Source organism: Cyanistes caeruleus, unplaced genomic scaffold (genome assembly GCF_971803275.1).
Source record: "Cyanistes caeruleus unplaced genomic scaffold, bCyaCae1.hap1.1 HAP1_SCAFFOLD_316, whole genome shotgun sequence".
In the NCBI taxonomy this organism is placed as follows: domain Eukaryota; kingdom Metazoa; phylum Chordata; class Aves; order Passeriformes; family Paridae; genus Cyanistes; species Cyanistes caeruleus.
Window position 1 is genome coordinate 1 of NW_028256086.1, and position 26,815 is coordinate 26,815.

The 26,815-nt window shown below is 47.2% G+C and overlaps 1 protein-coding gene across 1 annotated transcript in view; it reads right to left on the reverse strand.

The window, feature by feature from the left end:
• Positions 1-151: 151 nt before the first annotated feature.
• The window catches only part of LOC147645440 (histone-lysine N-methyltransferase SETD1A-like), a gene marked incomplete at its 3' end in the record, with an annotated part of 31,037 nt that continues 4,373 nt past the window's right edge, over positions 152-26,815 (reverse strand). The window contains exons 2-7 of the mRNA XM_086874616.1: positions 26,039-26,194; positions 19,675-19,773; positions 12,713-12,983; positions 8,616-8,719; positions 6,519-6,727; positions 152-266 (exon numbers count right to left, since the gene is read on the reverse strand). Coding sequence (XP_086730742.1) covers positions 152-266; positions 6,519-6,727; positions 8,616-8,719; positions 12,713-12,983; positions 19,675-19,773; positions 26,039-26,176 — 936 coding nt within the window. The remainder of the gene's footprint in view (positions 267-6,518; positions 6,728-8,615; positions 8,720-12,712; positions 12,984-19,674; positions 19,774-26,038; positions 26,195-26,815) is intronic.

Below are 26,815 nucleotides of genomic sequence, written 5' to 3' on the forward strand. Positions count from 1 at the left end.
CCCGCGGGGGGGAGGGGCGGCGGGGGAGGGGGTGGGGGAGGGGGAGGGGGAGGGGGGAAAGGGGGGAAGGGGAGGAAGGAGGAGGAGGAGGAAGGGGAAGGGGTGGGGGAGGGGGAGTGGGGTGGGGGAGGGGGGTGGGGGAGGGGTGGGCGGCGGGGGGGGAAGGGGGTGGGGGTGGGGGTGGGGGAGGGGGAGGTGGGGAGGGGGAGGGGGGGTCCGGGGGGAGGCGGCGGGGGGAGGGGAAGGGGTCGGGGGGGAAGGGGAGTCTGGGGGGGGGGGGAGGGGAGGGGGAGAAAGGGGGGGAGGGGTGAGAGAATGGAAAAATTGAGCCAAAATTGGGGAAATTCACCCCAAAAATGGGGGAAATCACCCCAAAAAGTGCAGAAATTCACCCCAAAAATGGGGGAAATCACCCCAAAACCCAGAGAAAATCACCCCAAAAACCAGAGAAATTGACCCAAAAATGGGGAAATTACCCCAAAAACCAGAGAAAACCACCCCAAAAATGGGGAAATTGACCCAAAATCGGGGAAATTCACCCCAAAAATGGGGGAAATCACCCCAAAAAGTGCAGAAATTGACCCCAAAAATGGAGAAATTGACCCAAAAATGAGGAAATTGACCCAAAAATGGGGGAAATTGACCCAAAAATGGGGAAATTGACCCAAAAATGAGGAAATTGACCCAAAAATGGGGGAAATTGACCCAAAAACCAGAGAAAATCACCCAAGAAAGGGGAAATTGACCCAAAATTGGGGAAATTGACCCAAAAATGGGGGAAATCACCCCAAAAACCAGAGAAAATTACCCAAAATTGGAGAAATTGACCCAAAATTGGGGAAATTGACCCCAAAAATGGGGAAATTACCCAAAAAACTGCAGAAATTGACCCAAAAATGGGGAAATTGACCCAAAAATGGGGAAATTGACCCAAATATGGAGAAATTGACCCAAAAATGGGGAAATTGACCCAAATATGGAGAAATTGACCCAAAAATGGGGAAATTGACCCCAAAAATGGGGAAATTGACCCAAAAATGGGGAAATTGACCCCAAAAATGGGGAAATTGACCCAAAAATGCGGAAATTGACCCAAAAATGGGGAAATTGACCCAAAAATGGAGAAATTGACCCCAAAATTGGGGAAATTGACCCAAAAATGGAAAAATTGACCCCAAAAATGGGGAAATTCACCCAAAAAGTGCAGAAATTGACCCAAAAATGGAGAAATTGACCCCAAAAATGGGGAAATTGACCCAAAAATGGAGAAATTGACCCAAAAATGAGGAAATTGACCCCAAAAATGGAGAAATAACCCCAAAAAGTGCAGAAATTGAACCCAAAAATGGGGAAATTGACCCAAAAATGGGGGAAATTGACCCAAAAATGGGGAAATTGACCCCAAAAATGGGGAAATTGACCCAAAAATTGGGGAAATTGACCCCAAAAATGGAGAAATTGATCCAAAAATGGGGGAAATGACCCAAAACCTGCAGAAATTGACCCAAAAAAGGGGAAATTGACCCCAAAACCAGAGAAAATCACCCCAAAATGGGGAAATTGACCCAAAAATGGGGAAATAACCCCAAAAATGGGGAAATTGACCCAAAAATGGGGAAATTGACCCAAAAATGGGGGAAATTACCCCAAAATCCAGAAAAAATGACCCAAAATTGGAGAAATCAACCCTAAAATGGGGGAAATCGACCCTAAAATGGGGGAAATTGACCCAAAAATGGGGAAATTGACCCAAAACCTGCAGAATTTGACCCAAAAATGGGGAAATTCACCCGAAAATGGAGAAAATCACCCCAAAATTGGGGAAATTGACCCAAAAATGAGGAAATTGACCCCAAAAATGGAGAAATTGACCTAAAAATGGGGAAATTGACCCAAAAATGGGGAAATTGACCCAAAAATGGGGAAATTGACCCCAAAATTGGGGAAATTGACCCAAAAATGGAGAAATTGACCCAAAAATGGAGAAATTCACCCCAAAAATGGGGAAATTGACCCAAAAATGGGGAAATTGACCCCAAAAATGGGGAAATTGACCCCAAAAATGGGGAAATTGACCCAAAATTGGGGGAAATTGACCCAAAAATGGGGAAATTGACCCAAAAATGGGGAAATTGACCCAAAAATGGGGAAATTGACCCCAAAAATGGGGAAATTGACCCAAAAATGGGGAAATTGACCCCAAAAATGGGGAAATTGACCCAAAAATGGGGAAATTGACCCAAAAATGGGGAAATTGACCCAAAACCTGCAGAATTTGACCCAAAAATGGGGAAATTCACCCGAAAATGGAGAAAATCACCCCAAAATTGGGGAAATTGACCCAAAAATGAGGAAATTGACCCCAAAAAATGGGGAAATTGACCCAAAATTGGGGAAATTCACCCAAAAATGGGGAAATTGACCCCAAAATGGGGAAATTGACCCCAAAAATGGAGAAATTGACCCCAAAAATGGGGGAAATTGACCCAAAAATGGGGAAATTGACCCCAAAATGGGGAAATTGACCCAAAATGGGGGAAATTGACCCAAAAATGGGGAAATTGACCCCAAAAATGGGGAAATTGACCCCAAAAACGGGGAAATTGACCCAAAAATGGGGAAATTGACCCAAAAATGGGGGAAATTGACCCCAAAAATGAGGAAATTGACCCCAAAAATGGGGAAATTGACCCAAAAATGGGGAAATTGACCCAAAAATGGGGAAATAGACCCAAAAATGGGGGAAATTGACCCAAAAATGGGGGAAATTGACCCCAAAAATGAGGAAATTGACCCCAAAATGGGGAAATTGACCCAAAATGGGGAAATTGACCCAAAAATGGGGAAATTGACCCAAAAATGGGGAAATTGACCCCAAAAATGGGGAAATTGACCCAAAAATGGGGAAATTGACCCAAAAATGGGGAAATTGACCCAAAATTGGGGAAATTGACCCAAAACCCACAGAAAATCACCCCAAAAATGGGGAAATTGACCCCAAAAATGGAGAAATTGACCCCAAAAATGGGGAAATTGACCCCAAAATTGGGGAAATTGACCCAAAAATGGGGAAATTGACCCAAAAATGGAGAAATTGACCCCAAAAATGGGGAAATTGACCCAAAAATGGGGAAATTGACCCCAAAAATGGGGAAATTGACCCAAAAATGGGGAAATTGACCCAAAAATGGAGAAATTGACCCCAAAAATGGGGAAATTGACCCCAAAAATGGGGAAATTGACCAAAAAATGAAAGAATTAATCCAAAAATGGGGAAATTGACCCAAAAATGGGGAAATTGACCCCAAAAATGGGGAAATTGACCCCAAAAATGGAGAAATTGACCCAAAAATGGGGAAATTGACCCAAAAATGGGGGAAATTGACCCAAAAATGGGGAAATTGACCCCAAAATTGGGAAAAATCCCCAAAAATTGGGAAAAATCCCCAAAAATTGGGAAAAATCCCCCAAAATTTGACAAAAATCCTCCAAATTTGGGAAAAATTCCCAAAAAATTGAGAAAATTCCCCAAAATTGGGAAAAGTTCCCCAAAATTGGGAAAAATCCCCCAAAATTGGGGAAAATCCCCCAAAAATTGGGAAAAATTCCCCAAAAATTGGGAAAAATCCCCAAAATTGGGAAAAATCCTCAAAAATTGGGAAAAATTCCCCCAAAAATGGAGAAAAATCCCCCCAAAAATTGTGAAAAATTCCCAAAAATTGGGAAAAATTCCCCAAAAATTGGGAAAAATTCCCCAAAATTGGGAAAAATTCCCCAAAACTGGGAAAAATTCCCCAAAAATTGGGAAAAATTCCCCAAAATTGGGAAAAATTCCCCAAAAATTGGGAAAAATTCCCTCAAAATTGGGAAAAATTCCCCAAAATTGGGAAAAATTCCCCAAAAAATTGGGAAAAATTCACCAAAAATTGAGAAAATTCCCCCAAAATTGGGAAAAATCCAAAAAAAATTGGGAAAAATCCCCCAAAAATTGGGAAAAATTCCCCAAAAATTGGGAAAAGTTCCCCAAAAATTGGGGAAAATCCCCCCAAAAATTGGGAAAAATTCACCCAAAATCGGGAAAAAATTCCCAAAATTGGGAAAAAATTCCCAAAAATTGGGAAAAATTCACCAAAATTGGGAAAAATTCCCAAAAAAATTGAGAAAAATTCCCCAAAATTGTGAAAAATCCCCAAAATTGGGAAAAATCCCCCAAAAATTGGGAAAAAATTCCCCAAAATTGTGAAAAATCCCCAAAATTGGGAAAAAATTCCCCAAAAAATTGGGAAAAATTCACCAAAAATTGGGGAAATCCCCCAAATTCGGGAAAAATTCCCCAAAATTGGGAAAAATTCCCCAAAAAATTGAGAAAATTCCCCCAAATCAGGAAAATCCCCCAAAAATTGAGAAAAATCCCAAAAAAATTGGGAAAAGTCCAAAAAAATCAGGAAAATCCCCCCAAAATTGGGAAAAATCCCCCAAAAATTGGGAAAAAATTCCCAAAAAATCAGGAAAAATTCCCCAAAAAATTGGGGAAAATTCCCCAAAAATCGGGAAAAATTCCCCAAAAATTGGGAAAAATTCCCCAAAAATTTCAGAAAATACCCCCAAAAATCGGGAAAGATCCCCCAAATTTGGGAAAAAGTTCCACAAAATTGAGAAAAATCCCCCAAAATCGGGAAAATTCCCCCCAGAATTGGGAAAAATCCTCTAAAATTGGGAAAAATTCCCTCAAAATTGGGAAAAATCCCCAAAAAATTGGGAAAAATCCAAAAAAAATTGGGAAAAAAACACCCAAAATTGGGGAAAATCCTCTAAATTTGGGAAAAATCCTCAAAAACTGGGAAAAAATTCCGCAAAATTGGGAAAAATCCCCCCAAAATTGGGAAAAATCCCCCCAAAATTGGGAAAAATCCCCCAAATTTGGGAAAAATTCCCCAAAATTGGGAAAAATCCTCAAAAAATTGGGAAAAATTCCCCAAAAATTGGGAAAAATCCTCAAAAAATAGGGGAAAATTCCCCAAAAATTGGGAAAAATTCCCCAAAAATTGGGAAAAAATCCCCCAAAATTGGGAAAAATTCCCCAAAATTGGGAAAAATCCTCTAAATTTGGGAAAAATCCTCAAAAACTGGGAAAAAATTCCGCAAAATTGGGAAAAATCCCCCCAAAATTGGGAAAAATCCCCAAAAATTGGGGAAAAAAAACCCCAAAATTGGGAAAAATTCCCCAAAATTGGGAAAAATTCCCTCAAAATTAGGAAAAATCTTCAAAAATTGGGAAAAGTTCCCCAAATTCAGGAAAAATTCCCCAAAATTGGGAAAAAATTCCCTCAAAATTGGGAAAAGTCCCCCAAAAATTGGGAAAAATCCTCTAAAATTGGGAAAAATCCCCCAAATTTGGGAAAAATCCACCCAAACTGAGAAAAATCCACAAAAAATTGAGAAAAATTCCCCAAAAATTGGGAAAAATCCTCTAAAATTGGGAAAAATCCCCCAAAAATTGGGAAAAGTTCCCCAAAAATTGGGAAAAATTCCCAAAATTGGGAAAAATTCACCAAAAATTGGGAAAAATCCCCAAAAATTGAGAAAAATCCCCCCAAAATTGTGAAAAATTCCCCAAAATTAAGGAAAATTCCCCAAAAATCGGGAAAAAATCCTCTAAAATTGGGAAAAATCCCCCCAAAAATGGAGAAAAATCCCCCAAAAATTGGGAAAAATCCCCCAAAATTGGGAAAAATCCTCAAAAAATTGGGAAAAATCCCCAAAATTGGGAAAAATCCCCCCCAAAATTGGGAAAAATCCTCTAAATTTGGAAAAAATTCCCCAAAAATTGGGAAAAATCCCCCAAAATTGGGAAAAATTCCCCCAAAATTGGGAAAAATCCCCAAAATTGGGAAAAATTCCCCCAAAAATTGGGAAAAATCCACAGAAAATTGGAAAAAATTCCCCAAAAATTGGGAAAAATTCCCCAAAAATGGAGAAAAATCCCCCAAAATTGGGAAAAATCCCCCCAAAATTGGGAAAAGTTCCCCAAAATTGGGAAAAGTTCCCCAAAATTGGGAAAAATTCCCCAAAAAATTGGGAAAAATCCCCCCAAAATTGGGAAAAATCCCCCCAAAATTGTGAAAAATCCCCCCCAAAAATTGGGAAAAATTCCCCAAAATTGGGAAAAATCCTCTAAATTTGGGAAAAATCCTCAAAAATTGGGAAAAATCCCCCCAAAATTGGGAAAAACCCCCCAAAAATTGGGAAAAATTCCCCAAAATCGGGAAAATTCCTCCCAGAATTGGGAAAAATCCTCTAAAATTGGGAAAAATCCTTTCAAAATTGGGAAAAACCCCCCAAAAATGGAGAAAAATCCCCCAAAAATTGGGAAAAATCCCCCCAAAATTGGGAAAAATTCACCAAAAATTGGGAAAAATCCCCAAAAATCGGGAAAATCCCCCCCAAAATCCGGGAATCCCCTCCCCCCTCCCCTCCCCTCCCCCACCCCGGGTTTTGGGGGACCCCTCCCCCCTCACCTGCCCGGGAAGGGGGAGGGGCTCCCGTCGGCGAAGGCTCCGAAGGGGGAGGGGGCGGGCGGTGGGGGAGGGGCGAAGGCGGCGAAGGCTCCCGGGGCCCCTCCCCCATCCGGGGCGGTTCCGTTGCCCGGGGGGGGTCCCGGGGGTGGGGGAGGGGCGAAGGCCTCGGCCGAGGGGCGGCGCCGGAGGGGCTCGGAGGGGGGAGGGGGCTGGGGGGGGGGGGAAAAGGGGGGGAGGGGTCAGGGGGGGGTGGAGACCCCCGAAATGATCGGAAAGAACCCCCAAAATACACCCGGGACACCCCAAAATAACCCAAAATAACCCAAAATACACCCGGGACCCCCCCAAAATAACCCAAAATACACCCGGGACACCCCAAAATAACCCAAAATACACCCGGGACACCCCAAAATAACCCAAAATACACCCGGGACACCCCAAAATACACCCGGGACACCCCAAAATAACCCAAAATAACCCAAAATACACCCGGGACCCCCCATAATACCCTCGGGACCCCCAAAAATTACACAAAAGCCCCCCGGGACCCCCCAAATCCTCCCCAAAATCCCTCCAGGACCCCCCAAATCCCTCCCAAACCCCCCCAGAACCTCCCCAGGACCCCCCAAACCTCCCCAGGACCCCCCCAAAACCCCTCCCAGGACCCCCCAATTCCTCCCCAAATCCCCCCAGATGCCCCCCAGGACCCCCCAATTCCTCCTCAACCTCCCCCAAATCCCCGCCAGGACCCCCCAAACCTCCCCAGGACCCCCAAAATCCCCCCAAAACCTCCTCAGGACCCCCCCAAACCTCCCCAGGAACCCCCAATTCCTCCTCAAACCCCCCCAAATCCCCCCCAAAACCTCCCAAGGACCCCCCAAAATCCCCCCAAATCCCCCCCAAAATCCCCAAATCCCCCCCAGGACCCCCCCAGACCTCCCCAGGACCCCCAAAATCCCTCCCAGGACCCCCAAATCCCCCCCAGGACACCCCAAACCTCCCCAGGACCCCCCAAAATCCCCCCAAAACCTCCCCAGGACCCCCAAACCTCCCCAGGAACCCCCAAAATCCCCCCAAATCCCCCCCAGGACCCCCCCAAACCTCCCAAATTCCCCCCAAACTTCCCCAGGACCCCCCAAGACCCCCCAAAACCTCCCCAGGACCCCCCCAAAACCCCTCCCAGGACTCCCAATTTCTCCTCAACCCTCCCCAAATCCCCCCCAGGACCCCCAAACCTCCTCAGGACCCCCAAAATCCCCCCAAATCCCCCCCAAAATCCCCAAACCCCCCCCAAAACTTCCCCAGGAACCCCCAAAACACCCCCAAAATCCCCCCAGGACCCCCCCAAACCTCCCCAGGACCCCCAAAATCCCCCAAATCCCCCCAGGACCCCCCCAAAATCCCTCCAGGAACCCCCAACCCCCCCAAAATCTCCCCCAAAACCTCCCCAGGACCCCCCCAACCTCCCCAGGAACCCCCAATTCCTCCTCAACCCCCCCCAATCCCCCCCAAAATCCCCCCAAATCCCCCCCAGGACCCCCCAAACCTCCCCAGGACCCCCAATTCCTCCTCAACCCCCCCCAAATCCACCCAAAACCTCCCCAGGACCTCCCAAAATCCCCCCCAAAATCCCCAAATCCCCCCCAGGACCCCCCCAATTCCTCCTCAACCCCCCCAAATCCCCCCCCAAAACCTCCCCAGGACCCCCCCAGGACCCCCCCAAACCTCCCCAGGACCCCCAATTCCTCCTCAACCCCCCCCAATCCCCCCCAAATCCCCCCCAGGACCCCCCCAGACCTCCCCAGGACCCCCCCAATTCCTCCTCAACCCCCCCCAAATTCCCCCCAAACCTCCCCAGGACCCCCCAAACCTCCCCAGGACCCCCCAAAATCCCCCCCAAAATCCCCAAATACCCCCCCAGGACCCCCCAAACCTCCCCAGGACCCCCCAATTCCTCCTCAACCCCCCCCAAATCCCCCCCAGGACCCCCCAAAATCCCTCCAGGAACCCCCAAACCCCCCAAAATCCCCCCCAAAACCTCCCAAATCCCCCCCCAATCCCCCCCAGGACCCCTCCCCCACCTCCCCTCCCCCTCACCGTGCCCCCCCGGTCCCCCGAGGCTTTGCCCCCCCCCGTGGGGACGGTCTGGGGGGTGTAGGAGCCGCTGACGATCAGCTCGTACAGCTTCATCCGCTGCTGCCCTGGAACGCCCCAAAAACCGGGATTAACACCCCAAAAACCGGGATTAACACCCCAAAATCGGCATCGGGGACCCCAAAAACCCCAAAACAGGGATTAACACCCCAAAAACCGGGATTAACACCCCAAAACCGGGATTAACACCCCAAAATCGGCATCGGGGACCCCAAAAACCCCAAAAACCGGGATTAACACCCCAAAAACCGGGATTAACACCCCAAAAACCGGGATTAACACCCCAAAATCGGCATCGGGGACCCCAAAAACCGGGATTAACACCCCAAAAACCGGGATTAACACCCCAAAATCGGGATCGGGGACCCCAAAAACCGGGATTAACACCCCAAAATCGGCATCGGGGACCCCAAAAACCCCAAAAACCGGGATTAACACCCAAAAACCGGGATTAACACCCCAAAAACCGGGATTAACACCCCAAAAACCGGGATTAACACCCAAAAACCGGCATCGGGGACCCCAAAAACCCCAAAAACCGGGATTAACACCCCAAAACCCGGGATTAACACCCCAAAATCGGCATCGGGGACCCCAAAAACCGGGATTAACACCCCAAAAACCGGGATTAACACCCCAAAATCGGCATCGGGGACCCCAAAAACCCCAAAAAACCGGGATTAACACCCCAAAAACCGGGATTAACACCCCAAAACCGGGATTAACACCCCAAAAACCGGGATTAACACCCAAAAACCGGGATTAACACCCCAAAATCGGCATCGGGGACCCCAAAAACCCCAAAAACCAGGATTAACACCCCAAAACCGGGTTTAACACCCCAAAATCGGCATCGGGGACCCCAAAAAACCCAAAAACCGGGATTAACACCCCAAAAACCGGGATTAACACCCCAAAATCGGCATCGGGGACCCCAAAAACCCCAAAAACCGGGATTAACACCCCAAAAACCGGGATTAACACCCCAAAATCGGCATCGGGGACCCCAAAAACCGGGATTAACACCCCAAAAACCGGGATTAACACCCCAAAATCGGCATCGGGGACCCCAAAAACCCCAAAAACCGGGATTAACACCCCAAAATCGGGATCGGGGACCCCAAAAACCCCAAAAACCGGGATTAACACCCCAAAAACCGGGATTAACACCCCAAAAACCAGGATTAACACCCCAAAATCGGGATTGGGGACCCCAAAAACCCCAAAAACCGGGATTAACACCCCAAAAACCGGGATTAACACCCCAAAAACCGGGATTAACATCCCAAAACCGGGATCGGGGACCCCAAAATCGGCATCGGGGACCCCAAAAACCCCAAAAACCGGGATTAACACCCCAAAAACCGGGATTAACACCCCAAAACTGGGATTAACACCCCAAAAACCGGGATTAACACCCCAAAATCGGCATCGGGGACCCCAAAAACCCCAAAAACCGGGATTAACACCCCAAAAACCGGGATTAACACCCCAAAAACCGGGATTAACACCCCAAAACCCGAGATTATCCATGAAAAACTGGGATTAACACCCCAAAATCCGGGATTAACACCCCAAAATCCGGGATTAACACCCCAAAACCGGGATTATCCAGCCCCAAATCCGGGATTATCCCGCCCCAATCCAGGATCATTCACCTCAAAACCGGGATTAGAGTCCCAAATCTGGAATGATTTATCCCAAATCTGGGTTTTTCCACCCAAAATCCGGGATTTACACCCCAAAATCCAGAATATTCCACCCAAAAACCAGAATATTCCACCCAAAATTTGGGATTCCCATCCCAAAATCCAGAATATTCCACCCAAAATCTGGGATTTCCACCCAAAAATCCGGAATATTCCACCTAAAATCCAGAATATTCCACCCAAAATCTGGGATTGCCATCCCAAAACTCGGGATTTCCACCCAAAATCCAGGATATTCCAGCCAAAATCTGGGATATTCCTCCCCAAATCCAGAATATTCCACCTGAAATTTGGGATTTCCACCCAAAATCTGGAATTTCCACCCCAAAATCCAGAATATTCCACCTAAAATTCGGGATTTTCACCCAAAATCCGGGATATTCCACCTAAAATCCAGAATATTCCGGCCAAAATCTGGGATATTCCTCCCCAAATCAGGGATATTCCACCTGAAATTTGGGATTCCCGTCCCAAAATCTGGGATTTCCACCCCAAAATCCAGAATATTCCACCCAAAATCTGGGATTTCCACCCAAAATCCGGGACATTCCAGCCAAAATCCGGGATATTCCAGCAGAAATCCGGGATATTCCACCTAAAATTCGGGATTTTCACCCCAAAATCTGGGATATTCCACCCAAAATCCAGAATATTCCACCCAAAATCCGGGATTCCCATCCCAAAATCTGGGATTTCCATCCCAAAATCCAAAATATTCCACCCAAAATCGGGGATTTCCACCCAAAATCCAGAATATTCCAGCCAAAATCTGGGATTTCCCTCCCAAAATCCGGGATATTCCACCCAAAATCCAGAATATTCCTCCCAAAATCCAGAATATTCCACCCAAAATCCGGGATATTCCAGCAGAAATCCAGGATATTCCACCTAAAATTCCGGATTTTCACCCAAAATCTGGGATTTCCACCCAAAATCCGGGATTTCCACCCAAAATCCGGAATATTCCAGCCAAAATCTGGGATTTCCACCCCAAAATCCAGAATATTTCAGCCCAAAATCTGGGATTTCCACCCCAAAATCTAGGATTTCCATCCCAAAAATCCGGGATTTCCACCCAAAATCTGGGATTTCCTTCCCAAAATCCGGAATATTCCAGCCCAAATCCGGGATATTCCTCCCCAAATCCGAGATATTCCACCTGAAATTTGGGATTTCCACCCAAAATCTGGAATTTCCACCCCAAATCCAGAATATTCCACCCAAATCTGGAATGTTCCACCCCAAATCTGGGATTCCTGCCCCAATTCCTTCCCTGAATTTGGGATCAGCGCCCGAAATCTGGGATTCCCCAAACGCCCCAAAACTGACCCCAAACTGACCCCAAAACTGACCCCAAACCGACCCCAAACACCCCAAACCCGACCCCAAACACCCCAAAACAGCCTGAAACACCCCAAAACAGCCTGAAACACCCCAAAACAGCCTGAAACACCCCAAACCCGACCCCAAACACCCCAAAACAGCCTGAAACACCCCAAACCCGACCCCAAACACCCCAAACCCCTCAAACACTGACCTCAAACACCCCAAAACAGCCTGAAACACCCCAAACCCGACCCCAAACACCCCAAACCAGCCCGAAACACCCCAAAACAGCCTGAAACACCCCAAACCCGACCCCAAACACCCCAAAACAGCCTGAAACACCCCAAAACAGCCTGAAACACCCCAAACCCGACCCCAAACACCCCAAAACAGCCTGAAACACCCCAAAACAGCCTGAAACACCCCAAAAACACCCAAAACACCCCAAAACAGCCTGAAACACCCCAAAACAGCCTGAAACACCCCAAAACAGCCTGAAACACCCCAAAACAGCCTGAAACACCCCAAAACAGCCTGAAACACCCCAAAACAGCCTGAAACACCCCAAACCCGACCCCAAACACCCCAAACCCGACCCCAAACACCCCAAAAGCACCGACCCCTGACGTCGAGCTGTGCGTGGATGGCCGTTCCCATGACGGTGGCGTTGTGCAGGTGCCGGACGGTGCCAAACACCCCAAACCCGACCCCAAACACCCCAAAACACCCTAAAAACAACCAGAACTGACCCCAAACACCCCAAACCCGACCCCAAACACCCCAAACCCGACCCCAAACACCCCAAAACCGACCCCTGACGTCGAGCTGTGCGTGGATGGCCGTTCCCATGACGGTGGCGTTGTGCAGGTGCCGGACGGTGCCAAACACCCCAAACCCGACCCCAAACACCCCAAAACAGCCTGAAACACCCCAAAACACCCCAAACACCCCAAACCCGACCCCAAACACCCCAAACCCGACCCCAAACGCCCCAAAAGCACCGACCCCTGACGTCGAGCTGTGCGTGGATGGCCGTTCCCATGACGGTGGCGTTGTGCAGGTGTCGGACGGTGTCGCGGGCGCCGCGGGAGCTGCCGAAGGTGACGCGGGCCAGCCCCAGGTGTTTGCGGGTTTTGGGGTGTAGCAACACCTCCACCTCCTCCACCTCGCCGAACTTGCGGCACATCTCGCGCAGGAAACCCTCGCGGATGTTGTCGTTGAGGCGGGCGAAGGTCACCTCCTTCAGGGGCACCTGGCCCACGTAGAACTCGTCCAGCTGGAAGAGGAAAAAACACCGAAAATAAAAAATTATCCCCAAAAATCCCGGAATTCCCAAAAAAATAAAAAAAATTAAAAAAACCCAAAAAAATCCCAAAAAAACCCCCAAAAAATCCAGAAAAAATCCGAAATTCCATCACTGAAATGGGGCCAAAATCCCAAATCCAGCCCCAAATCCCAAATCTCAAATCTCAAATCTCAAATCCCAAATCCCAAACCTGGATCCCAAATCTCAAATCTCAAATCCCAAATCCAAAATCCCAAACCTGGATCCCAAATCTGGATCCCAAATCTCAAACCCCAAACCCCAAACCCCAATCCTGGATCCCAAATCCCAAATCCTGGATCCAAACCTGGAACCCAAATCCCAAATCCCAAATCCCAAACCTGGATCTCAAATCTCAAATCCCAAATCCCAAATCCAAAATCCCAAACCTGGATCCCAAATCTGGATCCCAAATCTCAAACCCCAAATCCCAAATCCCAATCCTGGATCCAAACCTGGATCCCAAACCCCAAATCCCAAATCCCAGATCTCAAACCTGGATCCCAAATCCCAATCCTGGATCCAAACCTGGATCCCAAACCCCAAATCCCAAATCCCAGATCTCAAATCCCAAAACCCAAATCCCAAACCTGGATCCCAAATCTCCAATCCCAAATCTCAAATCCCAAACCCGGATCCCAAATCCCCAAATCCCAATCCCAATCCCATCCCCGCTCTTCCTTCAGGGGCACCTGGCCCACGTAGAACTCGTCCAGCTGGAAGAGGAAAAATACCCAAAAAATAAAAAATTATCCTGAAAAAATCCAAAATTATCCCCAAAAATACAAAATTCCCAAAAAAAAAATCCAAAATTCCCAGAAAAATTCCAAAAAAAACCCCAAAAATCCCCCAAAAATCCCCAAAAAATCCAGAAAAAATCCGAAATTCCGTCAGTGAAATGGGGCCAAAATCCCAAATTCCAAATCTCAAACCTGGATCTCAAATCCCAAATCTCAAATCCCAAATCTCAAATCCCAAATTCCAAACCTGGATCCCAAATCCCACATCCCAAATCCCAATCCCAAATTTCCAATCCCAAACCTGGATCCCAAATCCTGGATCCAAACCTGGATCCCAAATCCCAAATCCCCAATCCCAAATCCCAAATCCCAAACCTGAATCCAAACCTGGATCCCAAATCTCCAATCCCAAATCTCAAATCCCAAACCCGGATCCCAAATCCCCAAATCCCAATCCCAATCCCATCCCCGCTCTTCCTTCAGGGGCACCTGGCCCACGTAGAACTCGTCCAGCTGGAAGAGGAAAACACCCCAAAAATACAAAATTATCCCCAAAAAATACAAAATTATCCCCAAAAGATTCAAAATTCCCAAAAAAGGAAAAAAAAAACCACCAAAAAATTAAAAAAAAATAAAAAAAAACCCCAAAAAAATCCAGAAAAAATCCAAAATTCCGTCAGTGAAATGGGGCCAAAATCCCAAATCCCAATCCTGGATCCAATCCTGGATCCCAAATCTCAAACCCCAAATCCCAAATCCAAAATCCCAAACCTGGATCCCAAATCTGGATCCCAAATCTCAAACCCCAAATCCCAAATCCCAAATCCTGGATCCAAACCTGGATCCCAAACCCCAAATCCCAAATCCCAAACCTGGATCCCAAATCCCAAATCCCAAACTCCAAATCCCAAATCCCAATCCTGGATCCAATCCTGGATCCCAATCCTGGATCTCAAATCTCAAATCCCAAATCCCCAAATCCTAAATCCCCAAATCCCAAATCCCAAACCTGGATCCAAACCTGGATCTCAAACCCCAAATCCCAAATCCCAGATCTCAAACCTGGATCCCAAATCCCAATCCTGGATCCCAAACCTGGATCCCAAATCTCAAACCCCAAATCCCAAATCCCAATCCTGGATCCCAAACCTGGATCCCAAATCCCAATCCTGGATCCCAAATCCCAAATGCCAAATCCCAAATCCCAAACCTGGATCCCAAATCCCCAATCCCAAATTCCCAATCCCATCCCCGCTCTTCCTTCAGGGGCACCTGGCCCACGTAGAACTCGTCCAGCTGCAACAGGAAAACACCCCAAAAATACAAAATTATCCCCAAAAAAATCTCAGATTCCCAAAAAATCCAAAATTATTCCCGAAAATCCAAAATTCCCAAAAAAATCCGGAATTCTATCAGTGAAATGGGGCCAAATCCCCAATCCCATCCCCCCTCTTCCTTCAGGGGCACCTGGCCCACGTAGAACTCGTCCAGCTGGAACAGGAAAAAACACCCCAAAAAATAAAAAATTATTCCCAAAAAATACAAAATTATCCCCAAAAATACAAAATTCCCAAAAAAAAAATCCAAAATTCCCAGAAAAATTCCAAAAAAAACCCCAAAAATCCCCCAAAAATCCCCAAAAAATCCAGAAAAAATCCGAAATTCCATCAGTGAAATGGGGCCAAAATCCCAAATCCCAAATCTCAAACCTGGATCTCAAATCCCAAATCTCAAATCCCAAATCTCAAATCCCAAATTCCAAACCTGGATCCCAAATCCCACATCCCAAATCCCAATCCCAAATTTCCAATCCCAAACCTGGATCCCAAATCCCAAATCCCAAACCTGGATCTCAAACCCCAAATCCCAATCCCAAATCCCAAATCCCAATCCCATCCCCGCTCTTCCTTCAGGGGCACCTGGCCCACGTAGAACTCGTCCAGCTGCAACAGGAAAAAACACCCCAAAAATATAAAATTATTCCCAAAAATCCCGGAATTCCCAAAAAAAATAAAAAAAAATTAAAAAAACCCAAAAAAATCCCAAAAAAATCCCCAAAAAATCCAGAAAAAATCCGAAATTCCATCACTGAAATGGGGCCAAAATCCCAAATCCAGCCCCAAATCCCAAATCCCAATCCTGGATCCAATCCTGGATCTCAAATCCCAAATCCCAAATCCCAAATCCCAATCCTGGATCTCAAATCCCAAATCCCAAATCCCAAATCCCAATCCGGGATCCAAACCTGGATCTCAAATCCCAAATCCCAAACCCCAAATCTCAAATCCCAAATCCCAAATCCCAAACCTGGATCCAAACCTGGATCCCAAATCCCAAATCCCAAATCCCAAATCCCAAATCCCAATCCCATCCCCGCTCTTCCTTCAGGGGCACCTGGCCCACGTAGAACTCGTCCAGCTGGAACAGGAAAAATACCCCAAAAATACAAAATTATCCCCAAAAAATACAAAATTCCCAGAAAAATAAAAAAAAAATCAAAAAAAATCTAAAAAAACCCCAAAAAATCCCAAAAAAATCCACAAAAAATCCCCAAAAAATCCCCCAAAAATCCCCAAAAAATCCAGAAAAAATCTGACATTCCGTCAGTGAAATGGGGCCAAAATCCCAAATCCTGCCCCAAATCCCAAATCTCAAATCCCAAACCTGGATCCCAAATCCCAAATCCCAAATCCCAAATCCCAATCCTGGATCCAAACCTGGATCCCACACCTGGATCTCAAATCTCAAATCCCAAACCCCAAATCTCAAATCCCAAAACCCAAATCCCAAACCTGGATCCCAAATCTGGATCCCAAATCTCAAATCCCAAATCTCAAATCCCAAACCTGGATCCCAAATCCCAAATTCCCAATCCCATCCCCGCTCTTCCTTCAGGGGCACCTGGCCCACGTAGAACTCGTCCAGCTGGAAGAAGAAAATACCCCAAAAATACAAAATTATCCTGAAAAAATCCAAAATTCCCAAAAAAATCCGGAATTCTGTCAGTGAAATGGGGCCAAAATCCCAAATTCCCAATCCCATCCCCGCTCTTCCTTCAGGGGCACCTGGCCCACGTAGAACTCGTCCAGCTGGAAGAGGAAAAAACACCCCAAAAATACAAAATTATCCCCAAAAATTAAAAAAAAATTTAAAAATCTAAAAAAACCCCAAAAAATTCCCAAAAATCCCCAAAAAAATCTAAAAAAAAATCCCAAAAAATCCCCCCAAAAATCCCCAAAATCCCCAAAAAATCCAGAAAAAATCCGAAATTCCGTCAGTGAAATGGGGCCAAAATCCCAAATCCCAAACCTGGATCCAAACCTGGATCTCAAATCTCAAATCCCAAACCCCAAATCCCAATCCCAAATTTCCAATCCCAAATCCTTGATCCCAAACCTGGATCCCAAATCCCAAATCCCAAACCTGGATCCAAACCTGGATCTCAAATCTCAAATCCCAAATCCCAAACCCCAAATCTCAAATCCCAAATCCCAAATCCCAAACCCAAACCTGGATCCCAAATCTGGATCTCAAATCTCAAATCCCAAACCCCAAATCCCAAACCTGGATCCCAAATCCCAAATCCCAAACCTGGATCCCAAATCCCAAATCCCAAATCCCAAACCTGGATCCCAAATCCCAAATCCCAAACCTGGATCCCAATCCTGGATCCCAAATCCCAAATCTCAAATCCCAAATCCCAAATCCCCAAATCCCAAACCCCAAATCCCAATCCTGGATCTCAAATCCCAAATCCCAAATCCCAAATCCCAAACCTGGATCCCAATCCTGGATCCCAAATCCCAAATCTCAAATCCCAAATCCCCAATCCTGCATCCCAAATCCCAAATCCCAAATCCCAAACCCCAAATCCCAATCCCATCCCTGCTCTTCCTTCAGGGGCACCTGGCCCACGTAGAACTCGTCCAGCTGGAAGAAGAAAAATCCCCAAAAATACAAAATTATCCCCAAAAAATACAAAATTATCCCCAAAAATCCCGAATTCCCAAAAAAGGAAAAAAAATCCCCCAAAAATTTAAAAAAAAATAAAAAAAATCCCCAAAAAATCCGAGATTATTCCCAAAAAAATCTAAGATTCCCAAAAAATCCAAGATTATTCCCAAAAAATCCAAGATTCCCAGAAAAATTTAAAAAAAATTTTAAAAAATAAAAAAAAAACCCCAAAAAATCCCCAAAAATCCCCAAAAAATCCAAAAAAAATCCCCAAAAATCCCCCAAAAAATCCCCCAAAAATCCCCCAAAAATCCCAAATTCCGTGAGTGAAATGGGGCCAAAATCCCAAATCCTGCCCCAAATCCCAAATCCCAAATTCCAATCCTGGATCCAAACCTGGATCCCAAATCTCAAATCCCAAATCTGGATCCCAAATCCCAAATCCCAATCCCGGATCCCAAATCCTTGATCCCAAACCTGGATCTCAAATCCCAAATCTCAAATCCCAATCCTGGATCCAAACCTGGATCTCAAATCCCAAATCCCAAATCCCAAATCTCAAATCCCAATCCTGGATCCAAACCTGGATCTCAAATCCCAAACCCCAGATCCCAGATCCCAAACCCCTAAACCCAAATCCCAAACCCCAAATCCCAAATTTCCAATCCCAAATCCCAATCCCAATCCTGGATCCAATCCTGGATCCCAAATCCCAAATCCCAAATCCCAAATCCCAATCCTGGATCCCAATGCTGGATCTCAAATCCCAAATCCCAAATCCCAATCCCAATCCCAAACCCAAATCCCAAGCCTGGATCCAATCCTGGATCTCAAATCCCAATCCCAATCCCAAATCCCAATCCTGGATCCCAATCCTGGATCCCAAATCCCAAATCCCAATCCTGGATCCCAAACCCCAAACCCTGACCCCAAACCCCAAATCTCACCTTGAATTTGGGGACAGGCAGGGACAGGTCTCGGTGTTTGGAACCCCAAACCCTGACCCCAAACCCCAAACCCCAAACCCCAAACCCTGACCCCAAACCCTGACCCCAAACCCCAAACCCCAAACCCCAAACCCCAAACCCTGACCCCAAACCCCAAACCCCAAACCCCAAACCCCAAACCCCAAACCCCAAACCCTGACCCCAAACCCCAAACCCAAACCCTGACCCCAAACCCCAAACCCCAAACCCCAAACCCCAAACCCAAACCCCAAACCCAAACCCCAAACCCTGACCCCAAACCCCAAACCCCAAACCCTGACCCCAAACCCCAAATGTGACCCCAAACCCCAAACCCCAAACCCCAAATCTCACCTTGAATTTGGGGACGGGCAGGGACAGGTCTCGGTGTTTGGAACCCCAAACCCCAAACCCCAAACCCCAAATGTGACCCCAAACCCCAAACCCCAAACCCCAAATGTGACCCCAAACCCAAACCCCAAACCCAAACCCCAAACCCTGACCCCAAACCCCAAACCCCAAACCCTGACCCCAAACCCCAAATGTGACCCCAAACCCCAAACCCCAAACCCCAAATCTCACCTTGAATTTGGGGACGGGCAGGGACAGGTCTCGGTGTTTGGAACCCCAAACCCCAAACCCCAAACCCCAAATGTGACCCCAAACCCCAAACCCCAAACCCCAAATGTGACCCCAAACCCCAAACCCCAAACCCCAAACCCCAAATCTCACCTTGAATTTGGGGACAGGCAGGGACAGGTCTCGGTGTTTGGAACCCCAAACCCCAAACCCCAAACCCCAAACCCCAAACCCCAAACCCCAAATGTGACCCCAAACCCCAAACCCCAAACCCCAAATGTGACCCCAAACCCCAAACCCTGACCCCAAATCTCACCTTGAATTTGGGGACGGGCAGGGACAGGTCTCGGTGTTTGGAACCCCAAACCCCAAACCCCAAATGTGACCCCAAACCCCAAATCTCACCTTGAATTTGGGGACGGGCAGGGACAGGTCTCGGTGTTTGGCCCAAATCCTTCGGGGTCGCGGGTCCTGCACCGGCCCGGCCGGGGGGAACCCCGAATCCTGCGCCCCAAAAATGCTGTGAGTCACCCCAAAACTCACCCCAAATGCACTGAAACACCCCAAAACAGCCTAAAACTGACCCCAAATACATCGAAACACCCAAAACATCCCAAAAACACCCCAAAAATGATGTGAGTCACCCCAAAACTCACCCCAAATACACTGAAACACCCCAAAACACCCCAAAAACACCCAAACTGCCCCAAAACAGCCCAAAACTGATCCCAAATACACTGAAACACCCCAAAACAGCCCAAAAACAGCCCAAAAACACCCCAAAAACGCTGTGAGTCACCCCAAAACTGATCCCAAATACACTGAAACACCCCAAAACAGCCCAAAACTGACCCCAAATACACTGAAACACCCCAAAACATCCCAAAAACACCCCAAAAATGCTGTGAGTCACCCCAAAACTGACCCCAAATGCACTGAAACACCCCAAAACACCCCAAAAACACCCCAAAAACACCCCAAATACATCGAAACACCCCAAAACATCCCAAAAATACCCCAAAAACGCTGTGAGTCACCCCAAAACTCACCCCAAATACACTGAAACACCCCAAAATTGACTCCAAATACACCAAAACACCCCCAAAATGCCATCAGGCACCCCAAAACTGACCCCAAATACACTGAAACACCCCAAAAACACCCCAAAACACCCCAAAAATGCTGTGAGTCACCCCAAAACTGACCCCAAATACATCGAAACACCCCAAAATTGACTCCAAATACACCAAAACACCCCAAAACACCCCAGATACACCACAACACCCCAAAACTCACCCCAAATACACCACAACACCCCAAAACATCCCAAAACTGACCCCAAATACACTGAAACACCCCAAAACTGACCCCAAATACATCGAAACACCCCAAAACACCCCAAAAACACCCAAACTGCCCCAAAACACCCCAAAACTGATCCCAAATACACTGAAACACCCCAAAACAGCCCAAAAACACCCCAAAAACGCTGTGAGTCACCCCAAAACTCACCCCAAATACACCGAAACACCCCAAAATTGACTCCAAATACACCAAAACACCCCAAAAATGCCATCAGGCACCCCAAAACTGACCCCAAATACATCAGAACACCCCAAAACTGACCCCAAATACATCAGAACACCCCAAAACTCACCCCAAATACATCAGAACACCCCAAAACTGACCCCAAATGCACCGGAACACCCCAAAACTGACCCCAAATACACCAGAACCGCCCCAAAACGCCCCAAACTGCCCCAAAATGCCCCAAAATGCCCCAAAACCGCCCCAAAACTGCCCCAAAAAGCCCCAAACTGCCCCAAAACCGCCCCGAAATGCCCCAAAACCACCCCAAAACTGCCCCAAAAAGCCCCAAACTGCCCCAAAACCGCCCCAAAATGCCCCCAAATGCCCCAAAATTGCCCCAAAATTCCCCAAAATGCCCCAAAACTGCCCCAAAATGCCCCAAAATGCCCCAAAATGCCCCAAAATGCCCCAAAATTGCCCCAAAATGCCCCAAAACTGCCCCAAAATGCCCCAAAATGCCCCAAAATTGCCCCAAAATGCCCCAAACTGCCCCAAAATGCCCCAAAACCGCCCCAAAATGCCCTAAAATGCCCCAAAATTGCCCCAAAACCACCCCAAAACCGCCCCAAACTGCCCCAAACTGCCCCAAAACTGCCCCAAAATTGCCCCAAAATGCCCCAAAACTGCCCCAAACTGCCCCAAAATGCCCTAAAAATGCCCCAAAATCACCCAAAACTGCTCCAAAATTGCCCCAAACTGCCCCAAAATGACACAAAATGCCCTAAAATAGCCCCAAACAGCCCCAAAATGCCCCAAAACTGCCCCAAAATGCCCCAAAATGCCCCAAACTGCCCCAAAATGCCCTAAAATCGCCCCAAAACTGCCCCAAAACCACCCCAAAACCACCCCAAACTGCTCCAAAATGCCCCAAAACTGCCCCAAAATGCCCTAAAATGACCCAAAATGCCCCCAAACCACCCCAAAACTGCCCCAAAATGCCCCAAACAGCCCCAAAATGCCCCAAAACTGCCCCAAAATGCCCTAAAATTGCCCCAAAATGCCCTAAAATCGCCCCCAAACGCCCTAAAACGCCCCAAAATCGCCCTAAAATGCCCTTAAATTGCCCCAAAACCTCCCCAAAACTGCCTCAAAATTGCCCCAAACTGCCCCAAAATGCCCCAAAGCTGCCCTAAAATGCCCCAAAATGCCCTAAAATTGCCCCAAAATGCCCCAAAATGACACGAACAGCCCCAAAATCACCCCAAACTTCCCCAAAGTGCCCCAAAACCGCCCCAAAATGCCCCAAAATGCCCCAAAACCGCCCCAAAACTGCCCCAAAACGCCCCAATCCCCTCCCCCACTTCCCCGGGGGCGTTTCTGGGCGATTTTGGGGCCAATTCGGGAAATTTTGGGGAAATTTGGGGGATTTTGGGGTGAATTTGGGGGATTTTGGGGTGAATTTGGGGGATTTTGGGGAAATTTGGGAGATTTTGGGGTGAATTTGGGAAATTTTGGGGTGAATTTGGGGGATTTTAGGGAGATTTTGGATGAATTTGGGAAATTTTGGGGCGAATTTGGGGGATTTTGGGGTGAATTTGGGAAATTTTGGGCGAATTTGGGGGATTTTGGGGTGAATTTGGGGGATTCTGGGGTGAATTTGGAGGATTTTGGGGAAATTTGGGGGATTTGGGGTGAATTTGGGAAATTTTGGGGTGAATTCGGGGGATTTGGGGGGATTTTGGGGAGATTTTTGGGAGATTTTGGGGTGAATTGGGGGATTTGGGGGATTTTGGGCAAATTTAGGGGAATTTTGGGAGATTTTGGGGAGATTTTGGGGTGAATTTGGGAGATTTTGGGGTGAATTGGGGAGATTTTGGCGTGAATTTTGGGAGATTTTGGGGCGAATTTGTGGGATTTTGGGGGGATTTTGGGGGATTTGGGGAATTTTGGGGAGATTTGGGGGATTTTGGGGGGATTTAGGGAAATTTGGGGGGATTTTGGGGGGATTTTTGGGGGGATTTTGGGGGGATTTTTGGGGGGATTTTTGGGGGATTTGGGATGAATTTGGGGGGATTTTGGGTGAATTTGGGGGATTTTGGGGGATTTGGGGAGATTTTGGGGAGATTTTGGGAGACTTTGGGGTGAATTGGGGGATTTTGGGGGGATTTAGGGAAATTTTGGGGGATTTGGGGGAGATTTTGGGAGATTTTGGGGTGAATTTGGGGGATTTTGGGGTGAATTTGGGGGATTTTGGGGGATTTGGGGAGATTTTGGGGAGATTTTGGGAGACTTTGAGGTGATTTGGGGATTTAGGGAGATTTTGGGGTGATTTTGGGAGACTTTGGGGGATTTTGGGGTGAATTGGGGGATTTTGGGGTGAATTTGGAGGATTTTGGGCAAATTTGGGGGGATTTTGGGCGAATTTGGGGAGATTTGGGGGGGAACTGGGGAGATTTTGGGGATTTTGGGGAGATTTTGGGGTGAATTTGGGGGGATTTTGGGCGAATTTTGGGGATTTTGGGGAAATTTTGGGCGAATTTGGGGGGATTTGGGGGGGATTTTGGGGAAATTTTGGGAGATTTTGGGGTGAATTGGGGGATTTGGGGTGAATTTGGGGGATTTTGGGTGAATTTGGGGGGATTTGGGGGGGATTTTGGGGAGATTTGGGGGGATTTGGGGGAAATTTTGGGAGTTTTTGGGAGATTTGGGGGATTTTGGGGTGATTTGGGGGATTTTGGGAGATTTTGGGGATTTTGGGGAAATTTTGGGGTGAATTTGGGGGATTTTGGACGAATTTCAGGGATTTGGGCGAGATTTTGGGCAAATTTGGGGAGATTTGGGGGGGATTTTGGGGAGATTTGGGGGGATTTTAGGGGGATTTTGGGAGATTTTGGGGATTTTGGGGCCAATTCGGGGATTTTGGGCAAATTTAGGGGAATTTTGGGGGATTTTGGGGGGGATTTTGGGTGATTTGGGGTGAATTTGGGGGGATTTTGGGGTGATTTGGGGATTTGGGGTGAATTTGGGGGATTTGGGGTGAATTTGGGGAGATTTTGGGGAGATTTTGGGGTGATTTGGGGATTTCGGGTGAATTTGGGGAGATTTTGGGGAGATTTTGGGGTGATTTGGGGGGGATTTTGGGAGATTTTGGGATGATTTGGGGATTTCGGGTGAATTTGGGGAGATTTTGGGAGATTTTGGGGTGATTTTGGGGTGATTTTGGGGTGATTTTGGGGTGATTTTGGCTGTGATTTTGGGGTGATTTTGGGGTGATTTTGGGGTGATTTTGGGGTGATTTTGGGGTGATTTTGGGGTGATTTTGGGGTGATTTGGGCCAGTTTTAGCTGTGATCTTGGGGTGATTTTGGGGTGATTTTGGGGTGATTTTGGGGTGATTTTGGGGTGATTTTGGGGTGATTTGGGCCAGTTTTAGCTGTGATTTTGGGGTGATTTTGGGGTGATTTTGGGGTGATTTTGGGGTGATTTTGGGGTGATTTTGGGGTGATTTGGGCCAGTTTTAGCTGTGATTTTGGGGTGATTTTGGGGTGATTTTGGGGTGATTTTGGGGTGATTTTGGGGTGATTTGGGCCAGTTTTAGCTGTGATTTTGGGGTGATTTTGGGGTGATTTTGGCCAGTTTTGGCTGTGATTTTGGGGTGATTTTGGGGTGATTTTGGGGTGATTTCAGCCCAGTTTTAGCTGTGATTCTGGGGTGATTCTGGGGTGATTTTGGGGTGATTTTAGCTGGTTTTGGCTGTAATTTTGGGGTGATTTTGGGGTGATTTGGGCCAGTTTTGGCTGTAATTTTGGGGTGATTTTGGGGTGAATTCAGCCCAGTTTTGGCTGTCATTTCAGGGTGATTTTGGGGTGATTTTGGGGTGAATTCAGCCCAGTTTTAGCTGTGATTTTGGGATGATTTGGGGGGATTTTGGGGTGATTTTGCCCAGTTTTATCTGTGATTTCAGGGTGATTTTGGGGTGATTTTGGGGTGATTTCAGCCCAGTTTTAGCTGTGATTTTGGGGTGATTTTGGGGTGATTTTGGCTGTGATTTCAGAGTGATTTGGGGGTGATTTTGGGGTGAATTCAGCCCAGTTTTAGCTGTGATTTCGGGGTGATTCTGGGGTGATTTCGGGGTGATTTTGGGGTGATTCTGGGGTGATTTTGGGGTGATTTTGGCTGTGATTTCAGGGTGATTTTGGGGTGATTTTGGGGTGATTTTGGGGTGATTTTGGGGTGATTTTGGCCAGTTTTAGCTCTGATTTCGGGGTGAATTCAGCCCAGTTTTATCTGTGATTTTGGGGTGATTTCGGGGTGAATTCAGCCCAGTTTTATCTGTGATTTGGGGGTGATTTTGGGGTGATTTTGGGGTGATTTTGGCTGCGATTTCAGGGTGATTTTGGGGTGATTTTGGCTGTGATTTCAGGGTGATTTTGGGGTGATTTTGGGGTGAATTCAGCCCAGTTTTAGCTGTGATTTCGGGGTGATTCTGGGGTGATTTTGGGGTGATTTTGGGGTGATTCTGGGGTGATTTTGGGGTGATTTTGGCTGTGATTTCAGGGTGATTTTGGGGTGATTTTGGGGTGATTTTGGGGTGATTTTGGGGTGATTTTGGCTGCGATTTCAGGGTGATTTTGGGGTGATTTCGGGGTGAATTCAGCCCAGTTTTATCTGTGATTTGGGGGTGATTTTGGGGTGATTTTGGCTGTGATTTCAGGGTGATTTTGGGGTGATTTTGGGGTGATTTTGGGGTGAATTCAGCCCAGTTTTATCTGTGATTTTGGCTGTGATTTCAGGGTGATTTGGGGGTGATTTTGGGGTGATTTCAGCCCAGTTTTATCTGTGATTTCAGGGTGATTTTGGGGTGATTTTGGCTGCGATTTCAGGGTGATTTGGGGGTGATTTTGGGGTGAATTCAGCCCAGTTTTAGCTGTGATTTTGGGGTGATTTTGGCCAGTTTTAGCTCTGATTTCGGGGTGAATTCAGCCCAGTTTTATCTGTGATTTGGGGGTGATTTTGGGGTGATTTTGGCTGTGATTTCGGGGTGATTTTGGGGTGATTTTGGGGTGATTTCGGGGTGAATTCAGCCCAGTTTTATCTGTGATTTCGGGGTGATTCTGGGGTGATTTTGGCTGTGATTTCAGGGTGATTTGGGGGTGATTTTGGGGTGAATTCAGCCCAGTTTTGGCTGTGATTTTGGGGTGATTTGGGGGTGATTTTGGGGCGTTTTTGGGGTGACTCACAGGCACGCTGAAGTGCACTCCATCGTATCTGTAGAGTTTCTGCCCTCCCCGCCGCAGGGCGGGGTCCAGCACCAGTTTGTAGCTGCGCCAGGGGACGCTGGGGGTCCTGGGGGCGTCACCCCCCGCCTCGGGCTCCATCCCCCCCAATCATTGACCCTGCGGGGTGGGGAGGGGGCTCAGCTCCAAATCCCGTCCAGACGCACGCAGGTACAGCCCAAATCCGCCCCAAATAAACACCCCAAACTCATCCAGAATCCATCCCAAATCCACCCCAAACTGACCCCAAATCAACCCCAAATCAATCCCAAATCAATCCCAAATCAACCCCAAATAAACCCAGAATCCACCCCAAATCCACCCCAAATAAACCCCAAATCCGCCCCAAATAAACCCCAAACTCATCCCAAATCCACCCCAAACTGACCCCAAATCAACCCCAAATCAATCCCAAATCAATCCCAAATCCGCCCCAAATAAACACCCCAAACTCACCCAGAATCCATCCCAAACACACCCCAAACTGACCCCAAATCAATCCCAAATCCACCCCAAATCAATCCCAAATCAACCCCAAATAAACACCCCAAACTCATCCCAAATCCATCCCAAATCCACCCCAAATCCACCCCAAATCGGCCCCAAATCCACCCCAAATCCATCCCAAATCCATCCCAAATCCACCCCAAATAAACACCAAATAAACCCAGAATCCACCCCAAACTCACCCAGAATCCACCCCAAATCAACCCCAAATCCAACCCAAATCAATCCCAAATC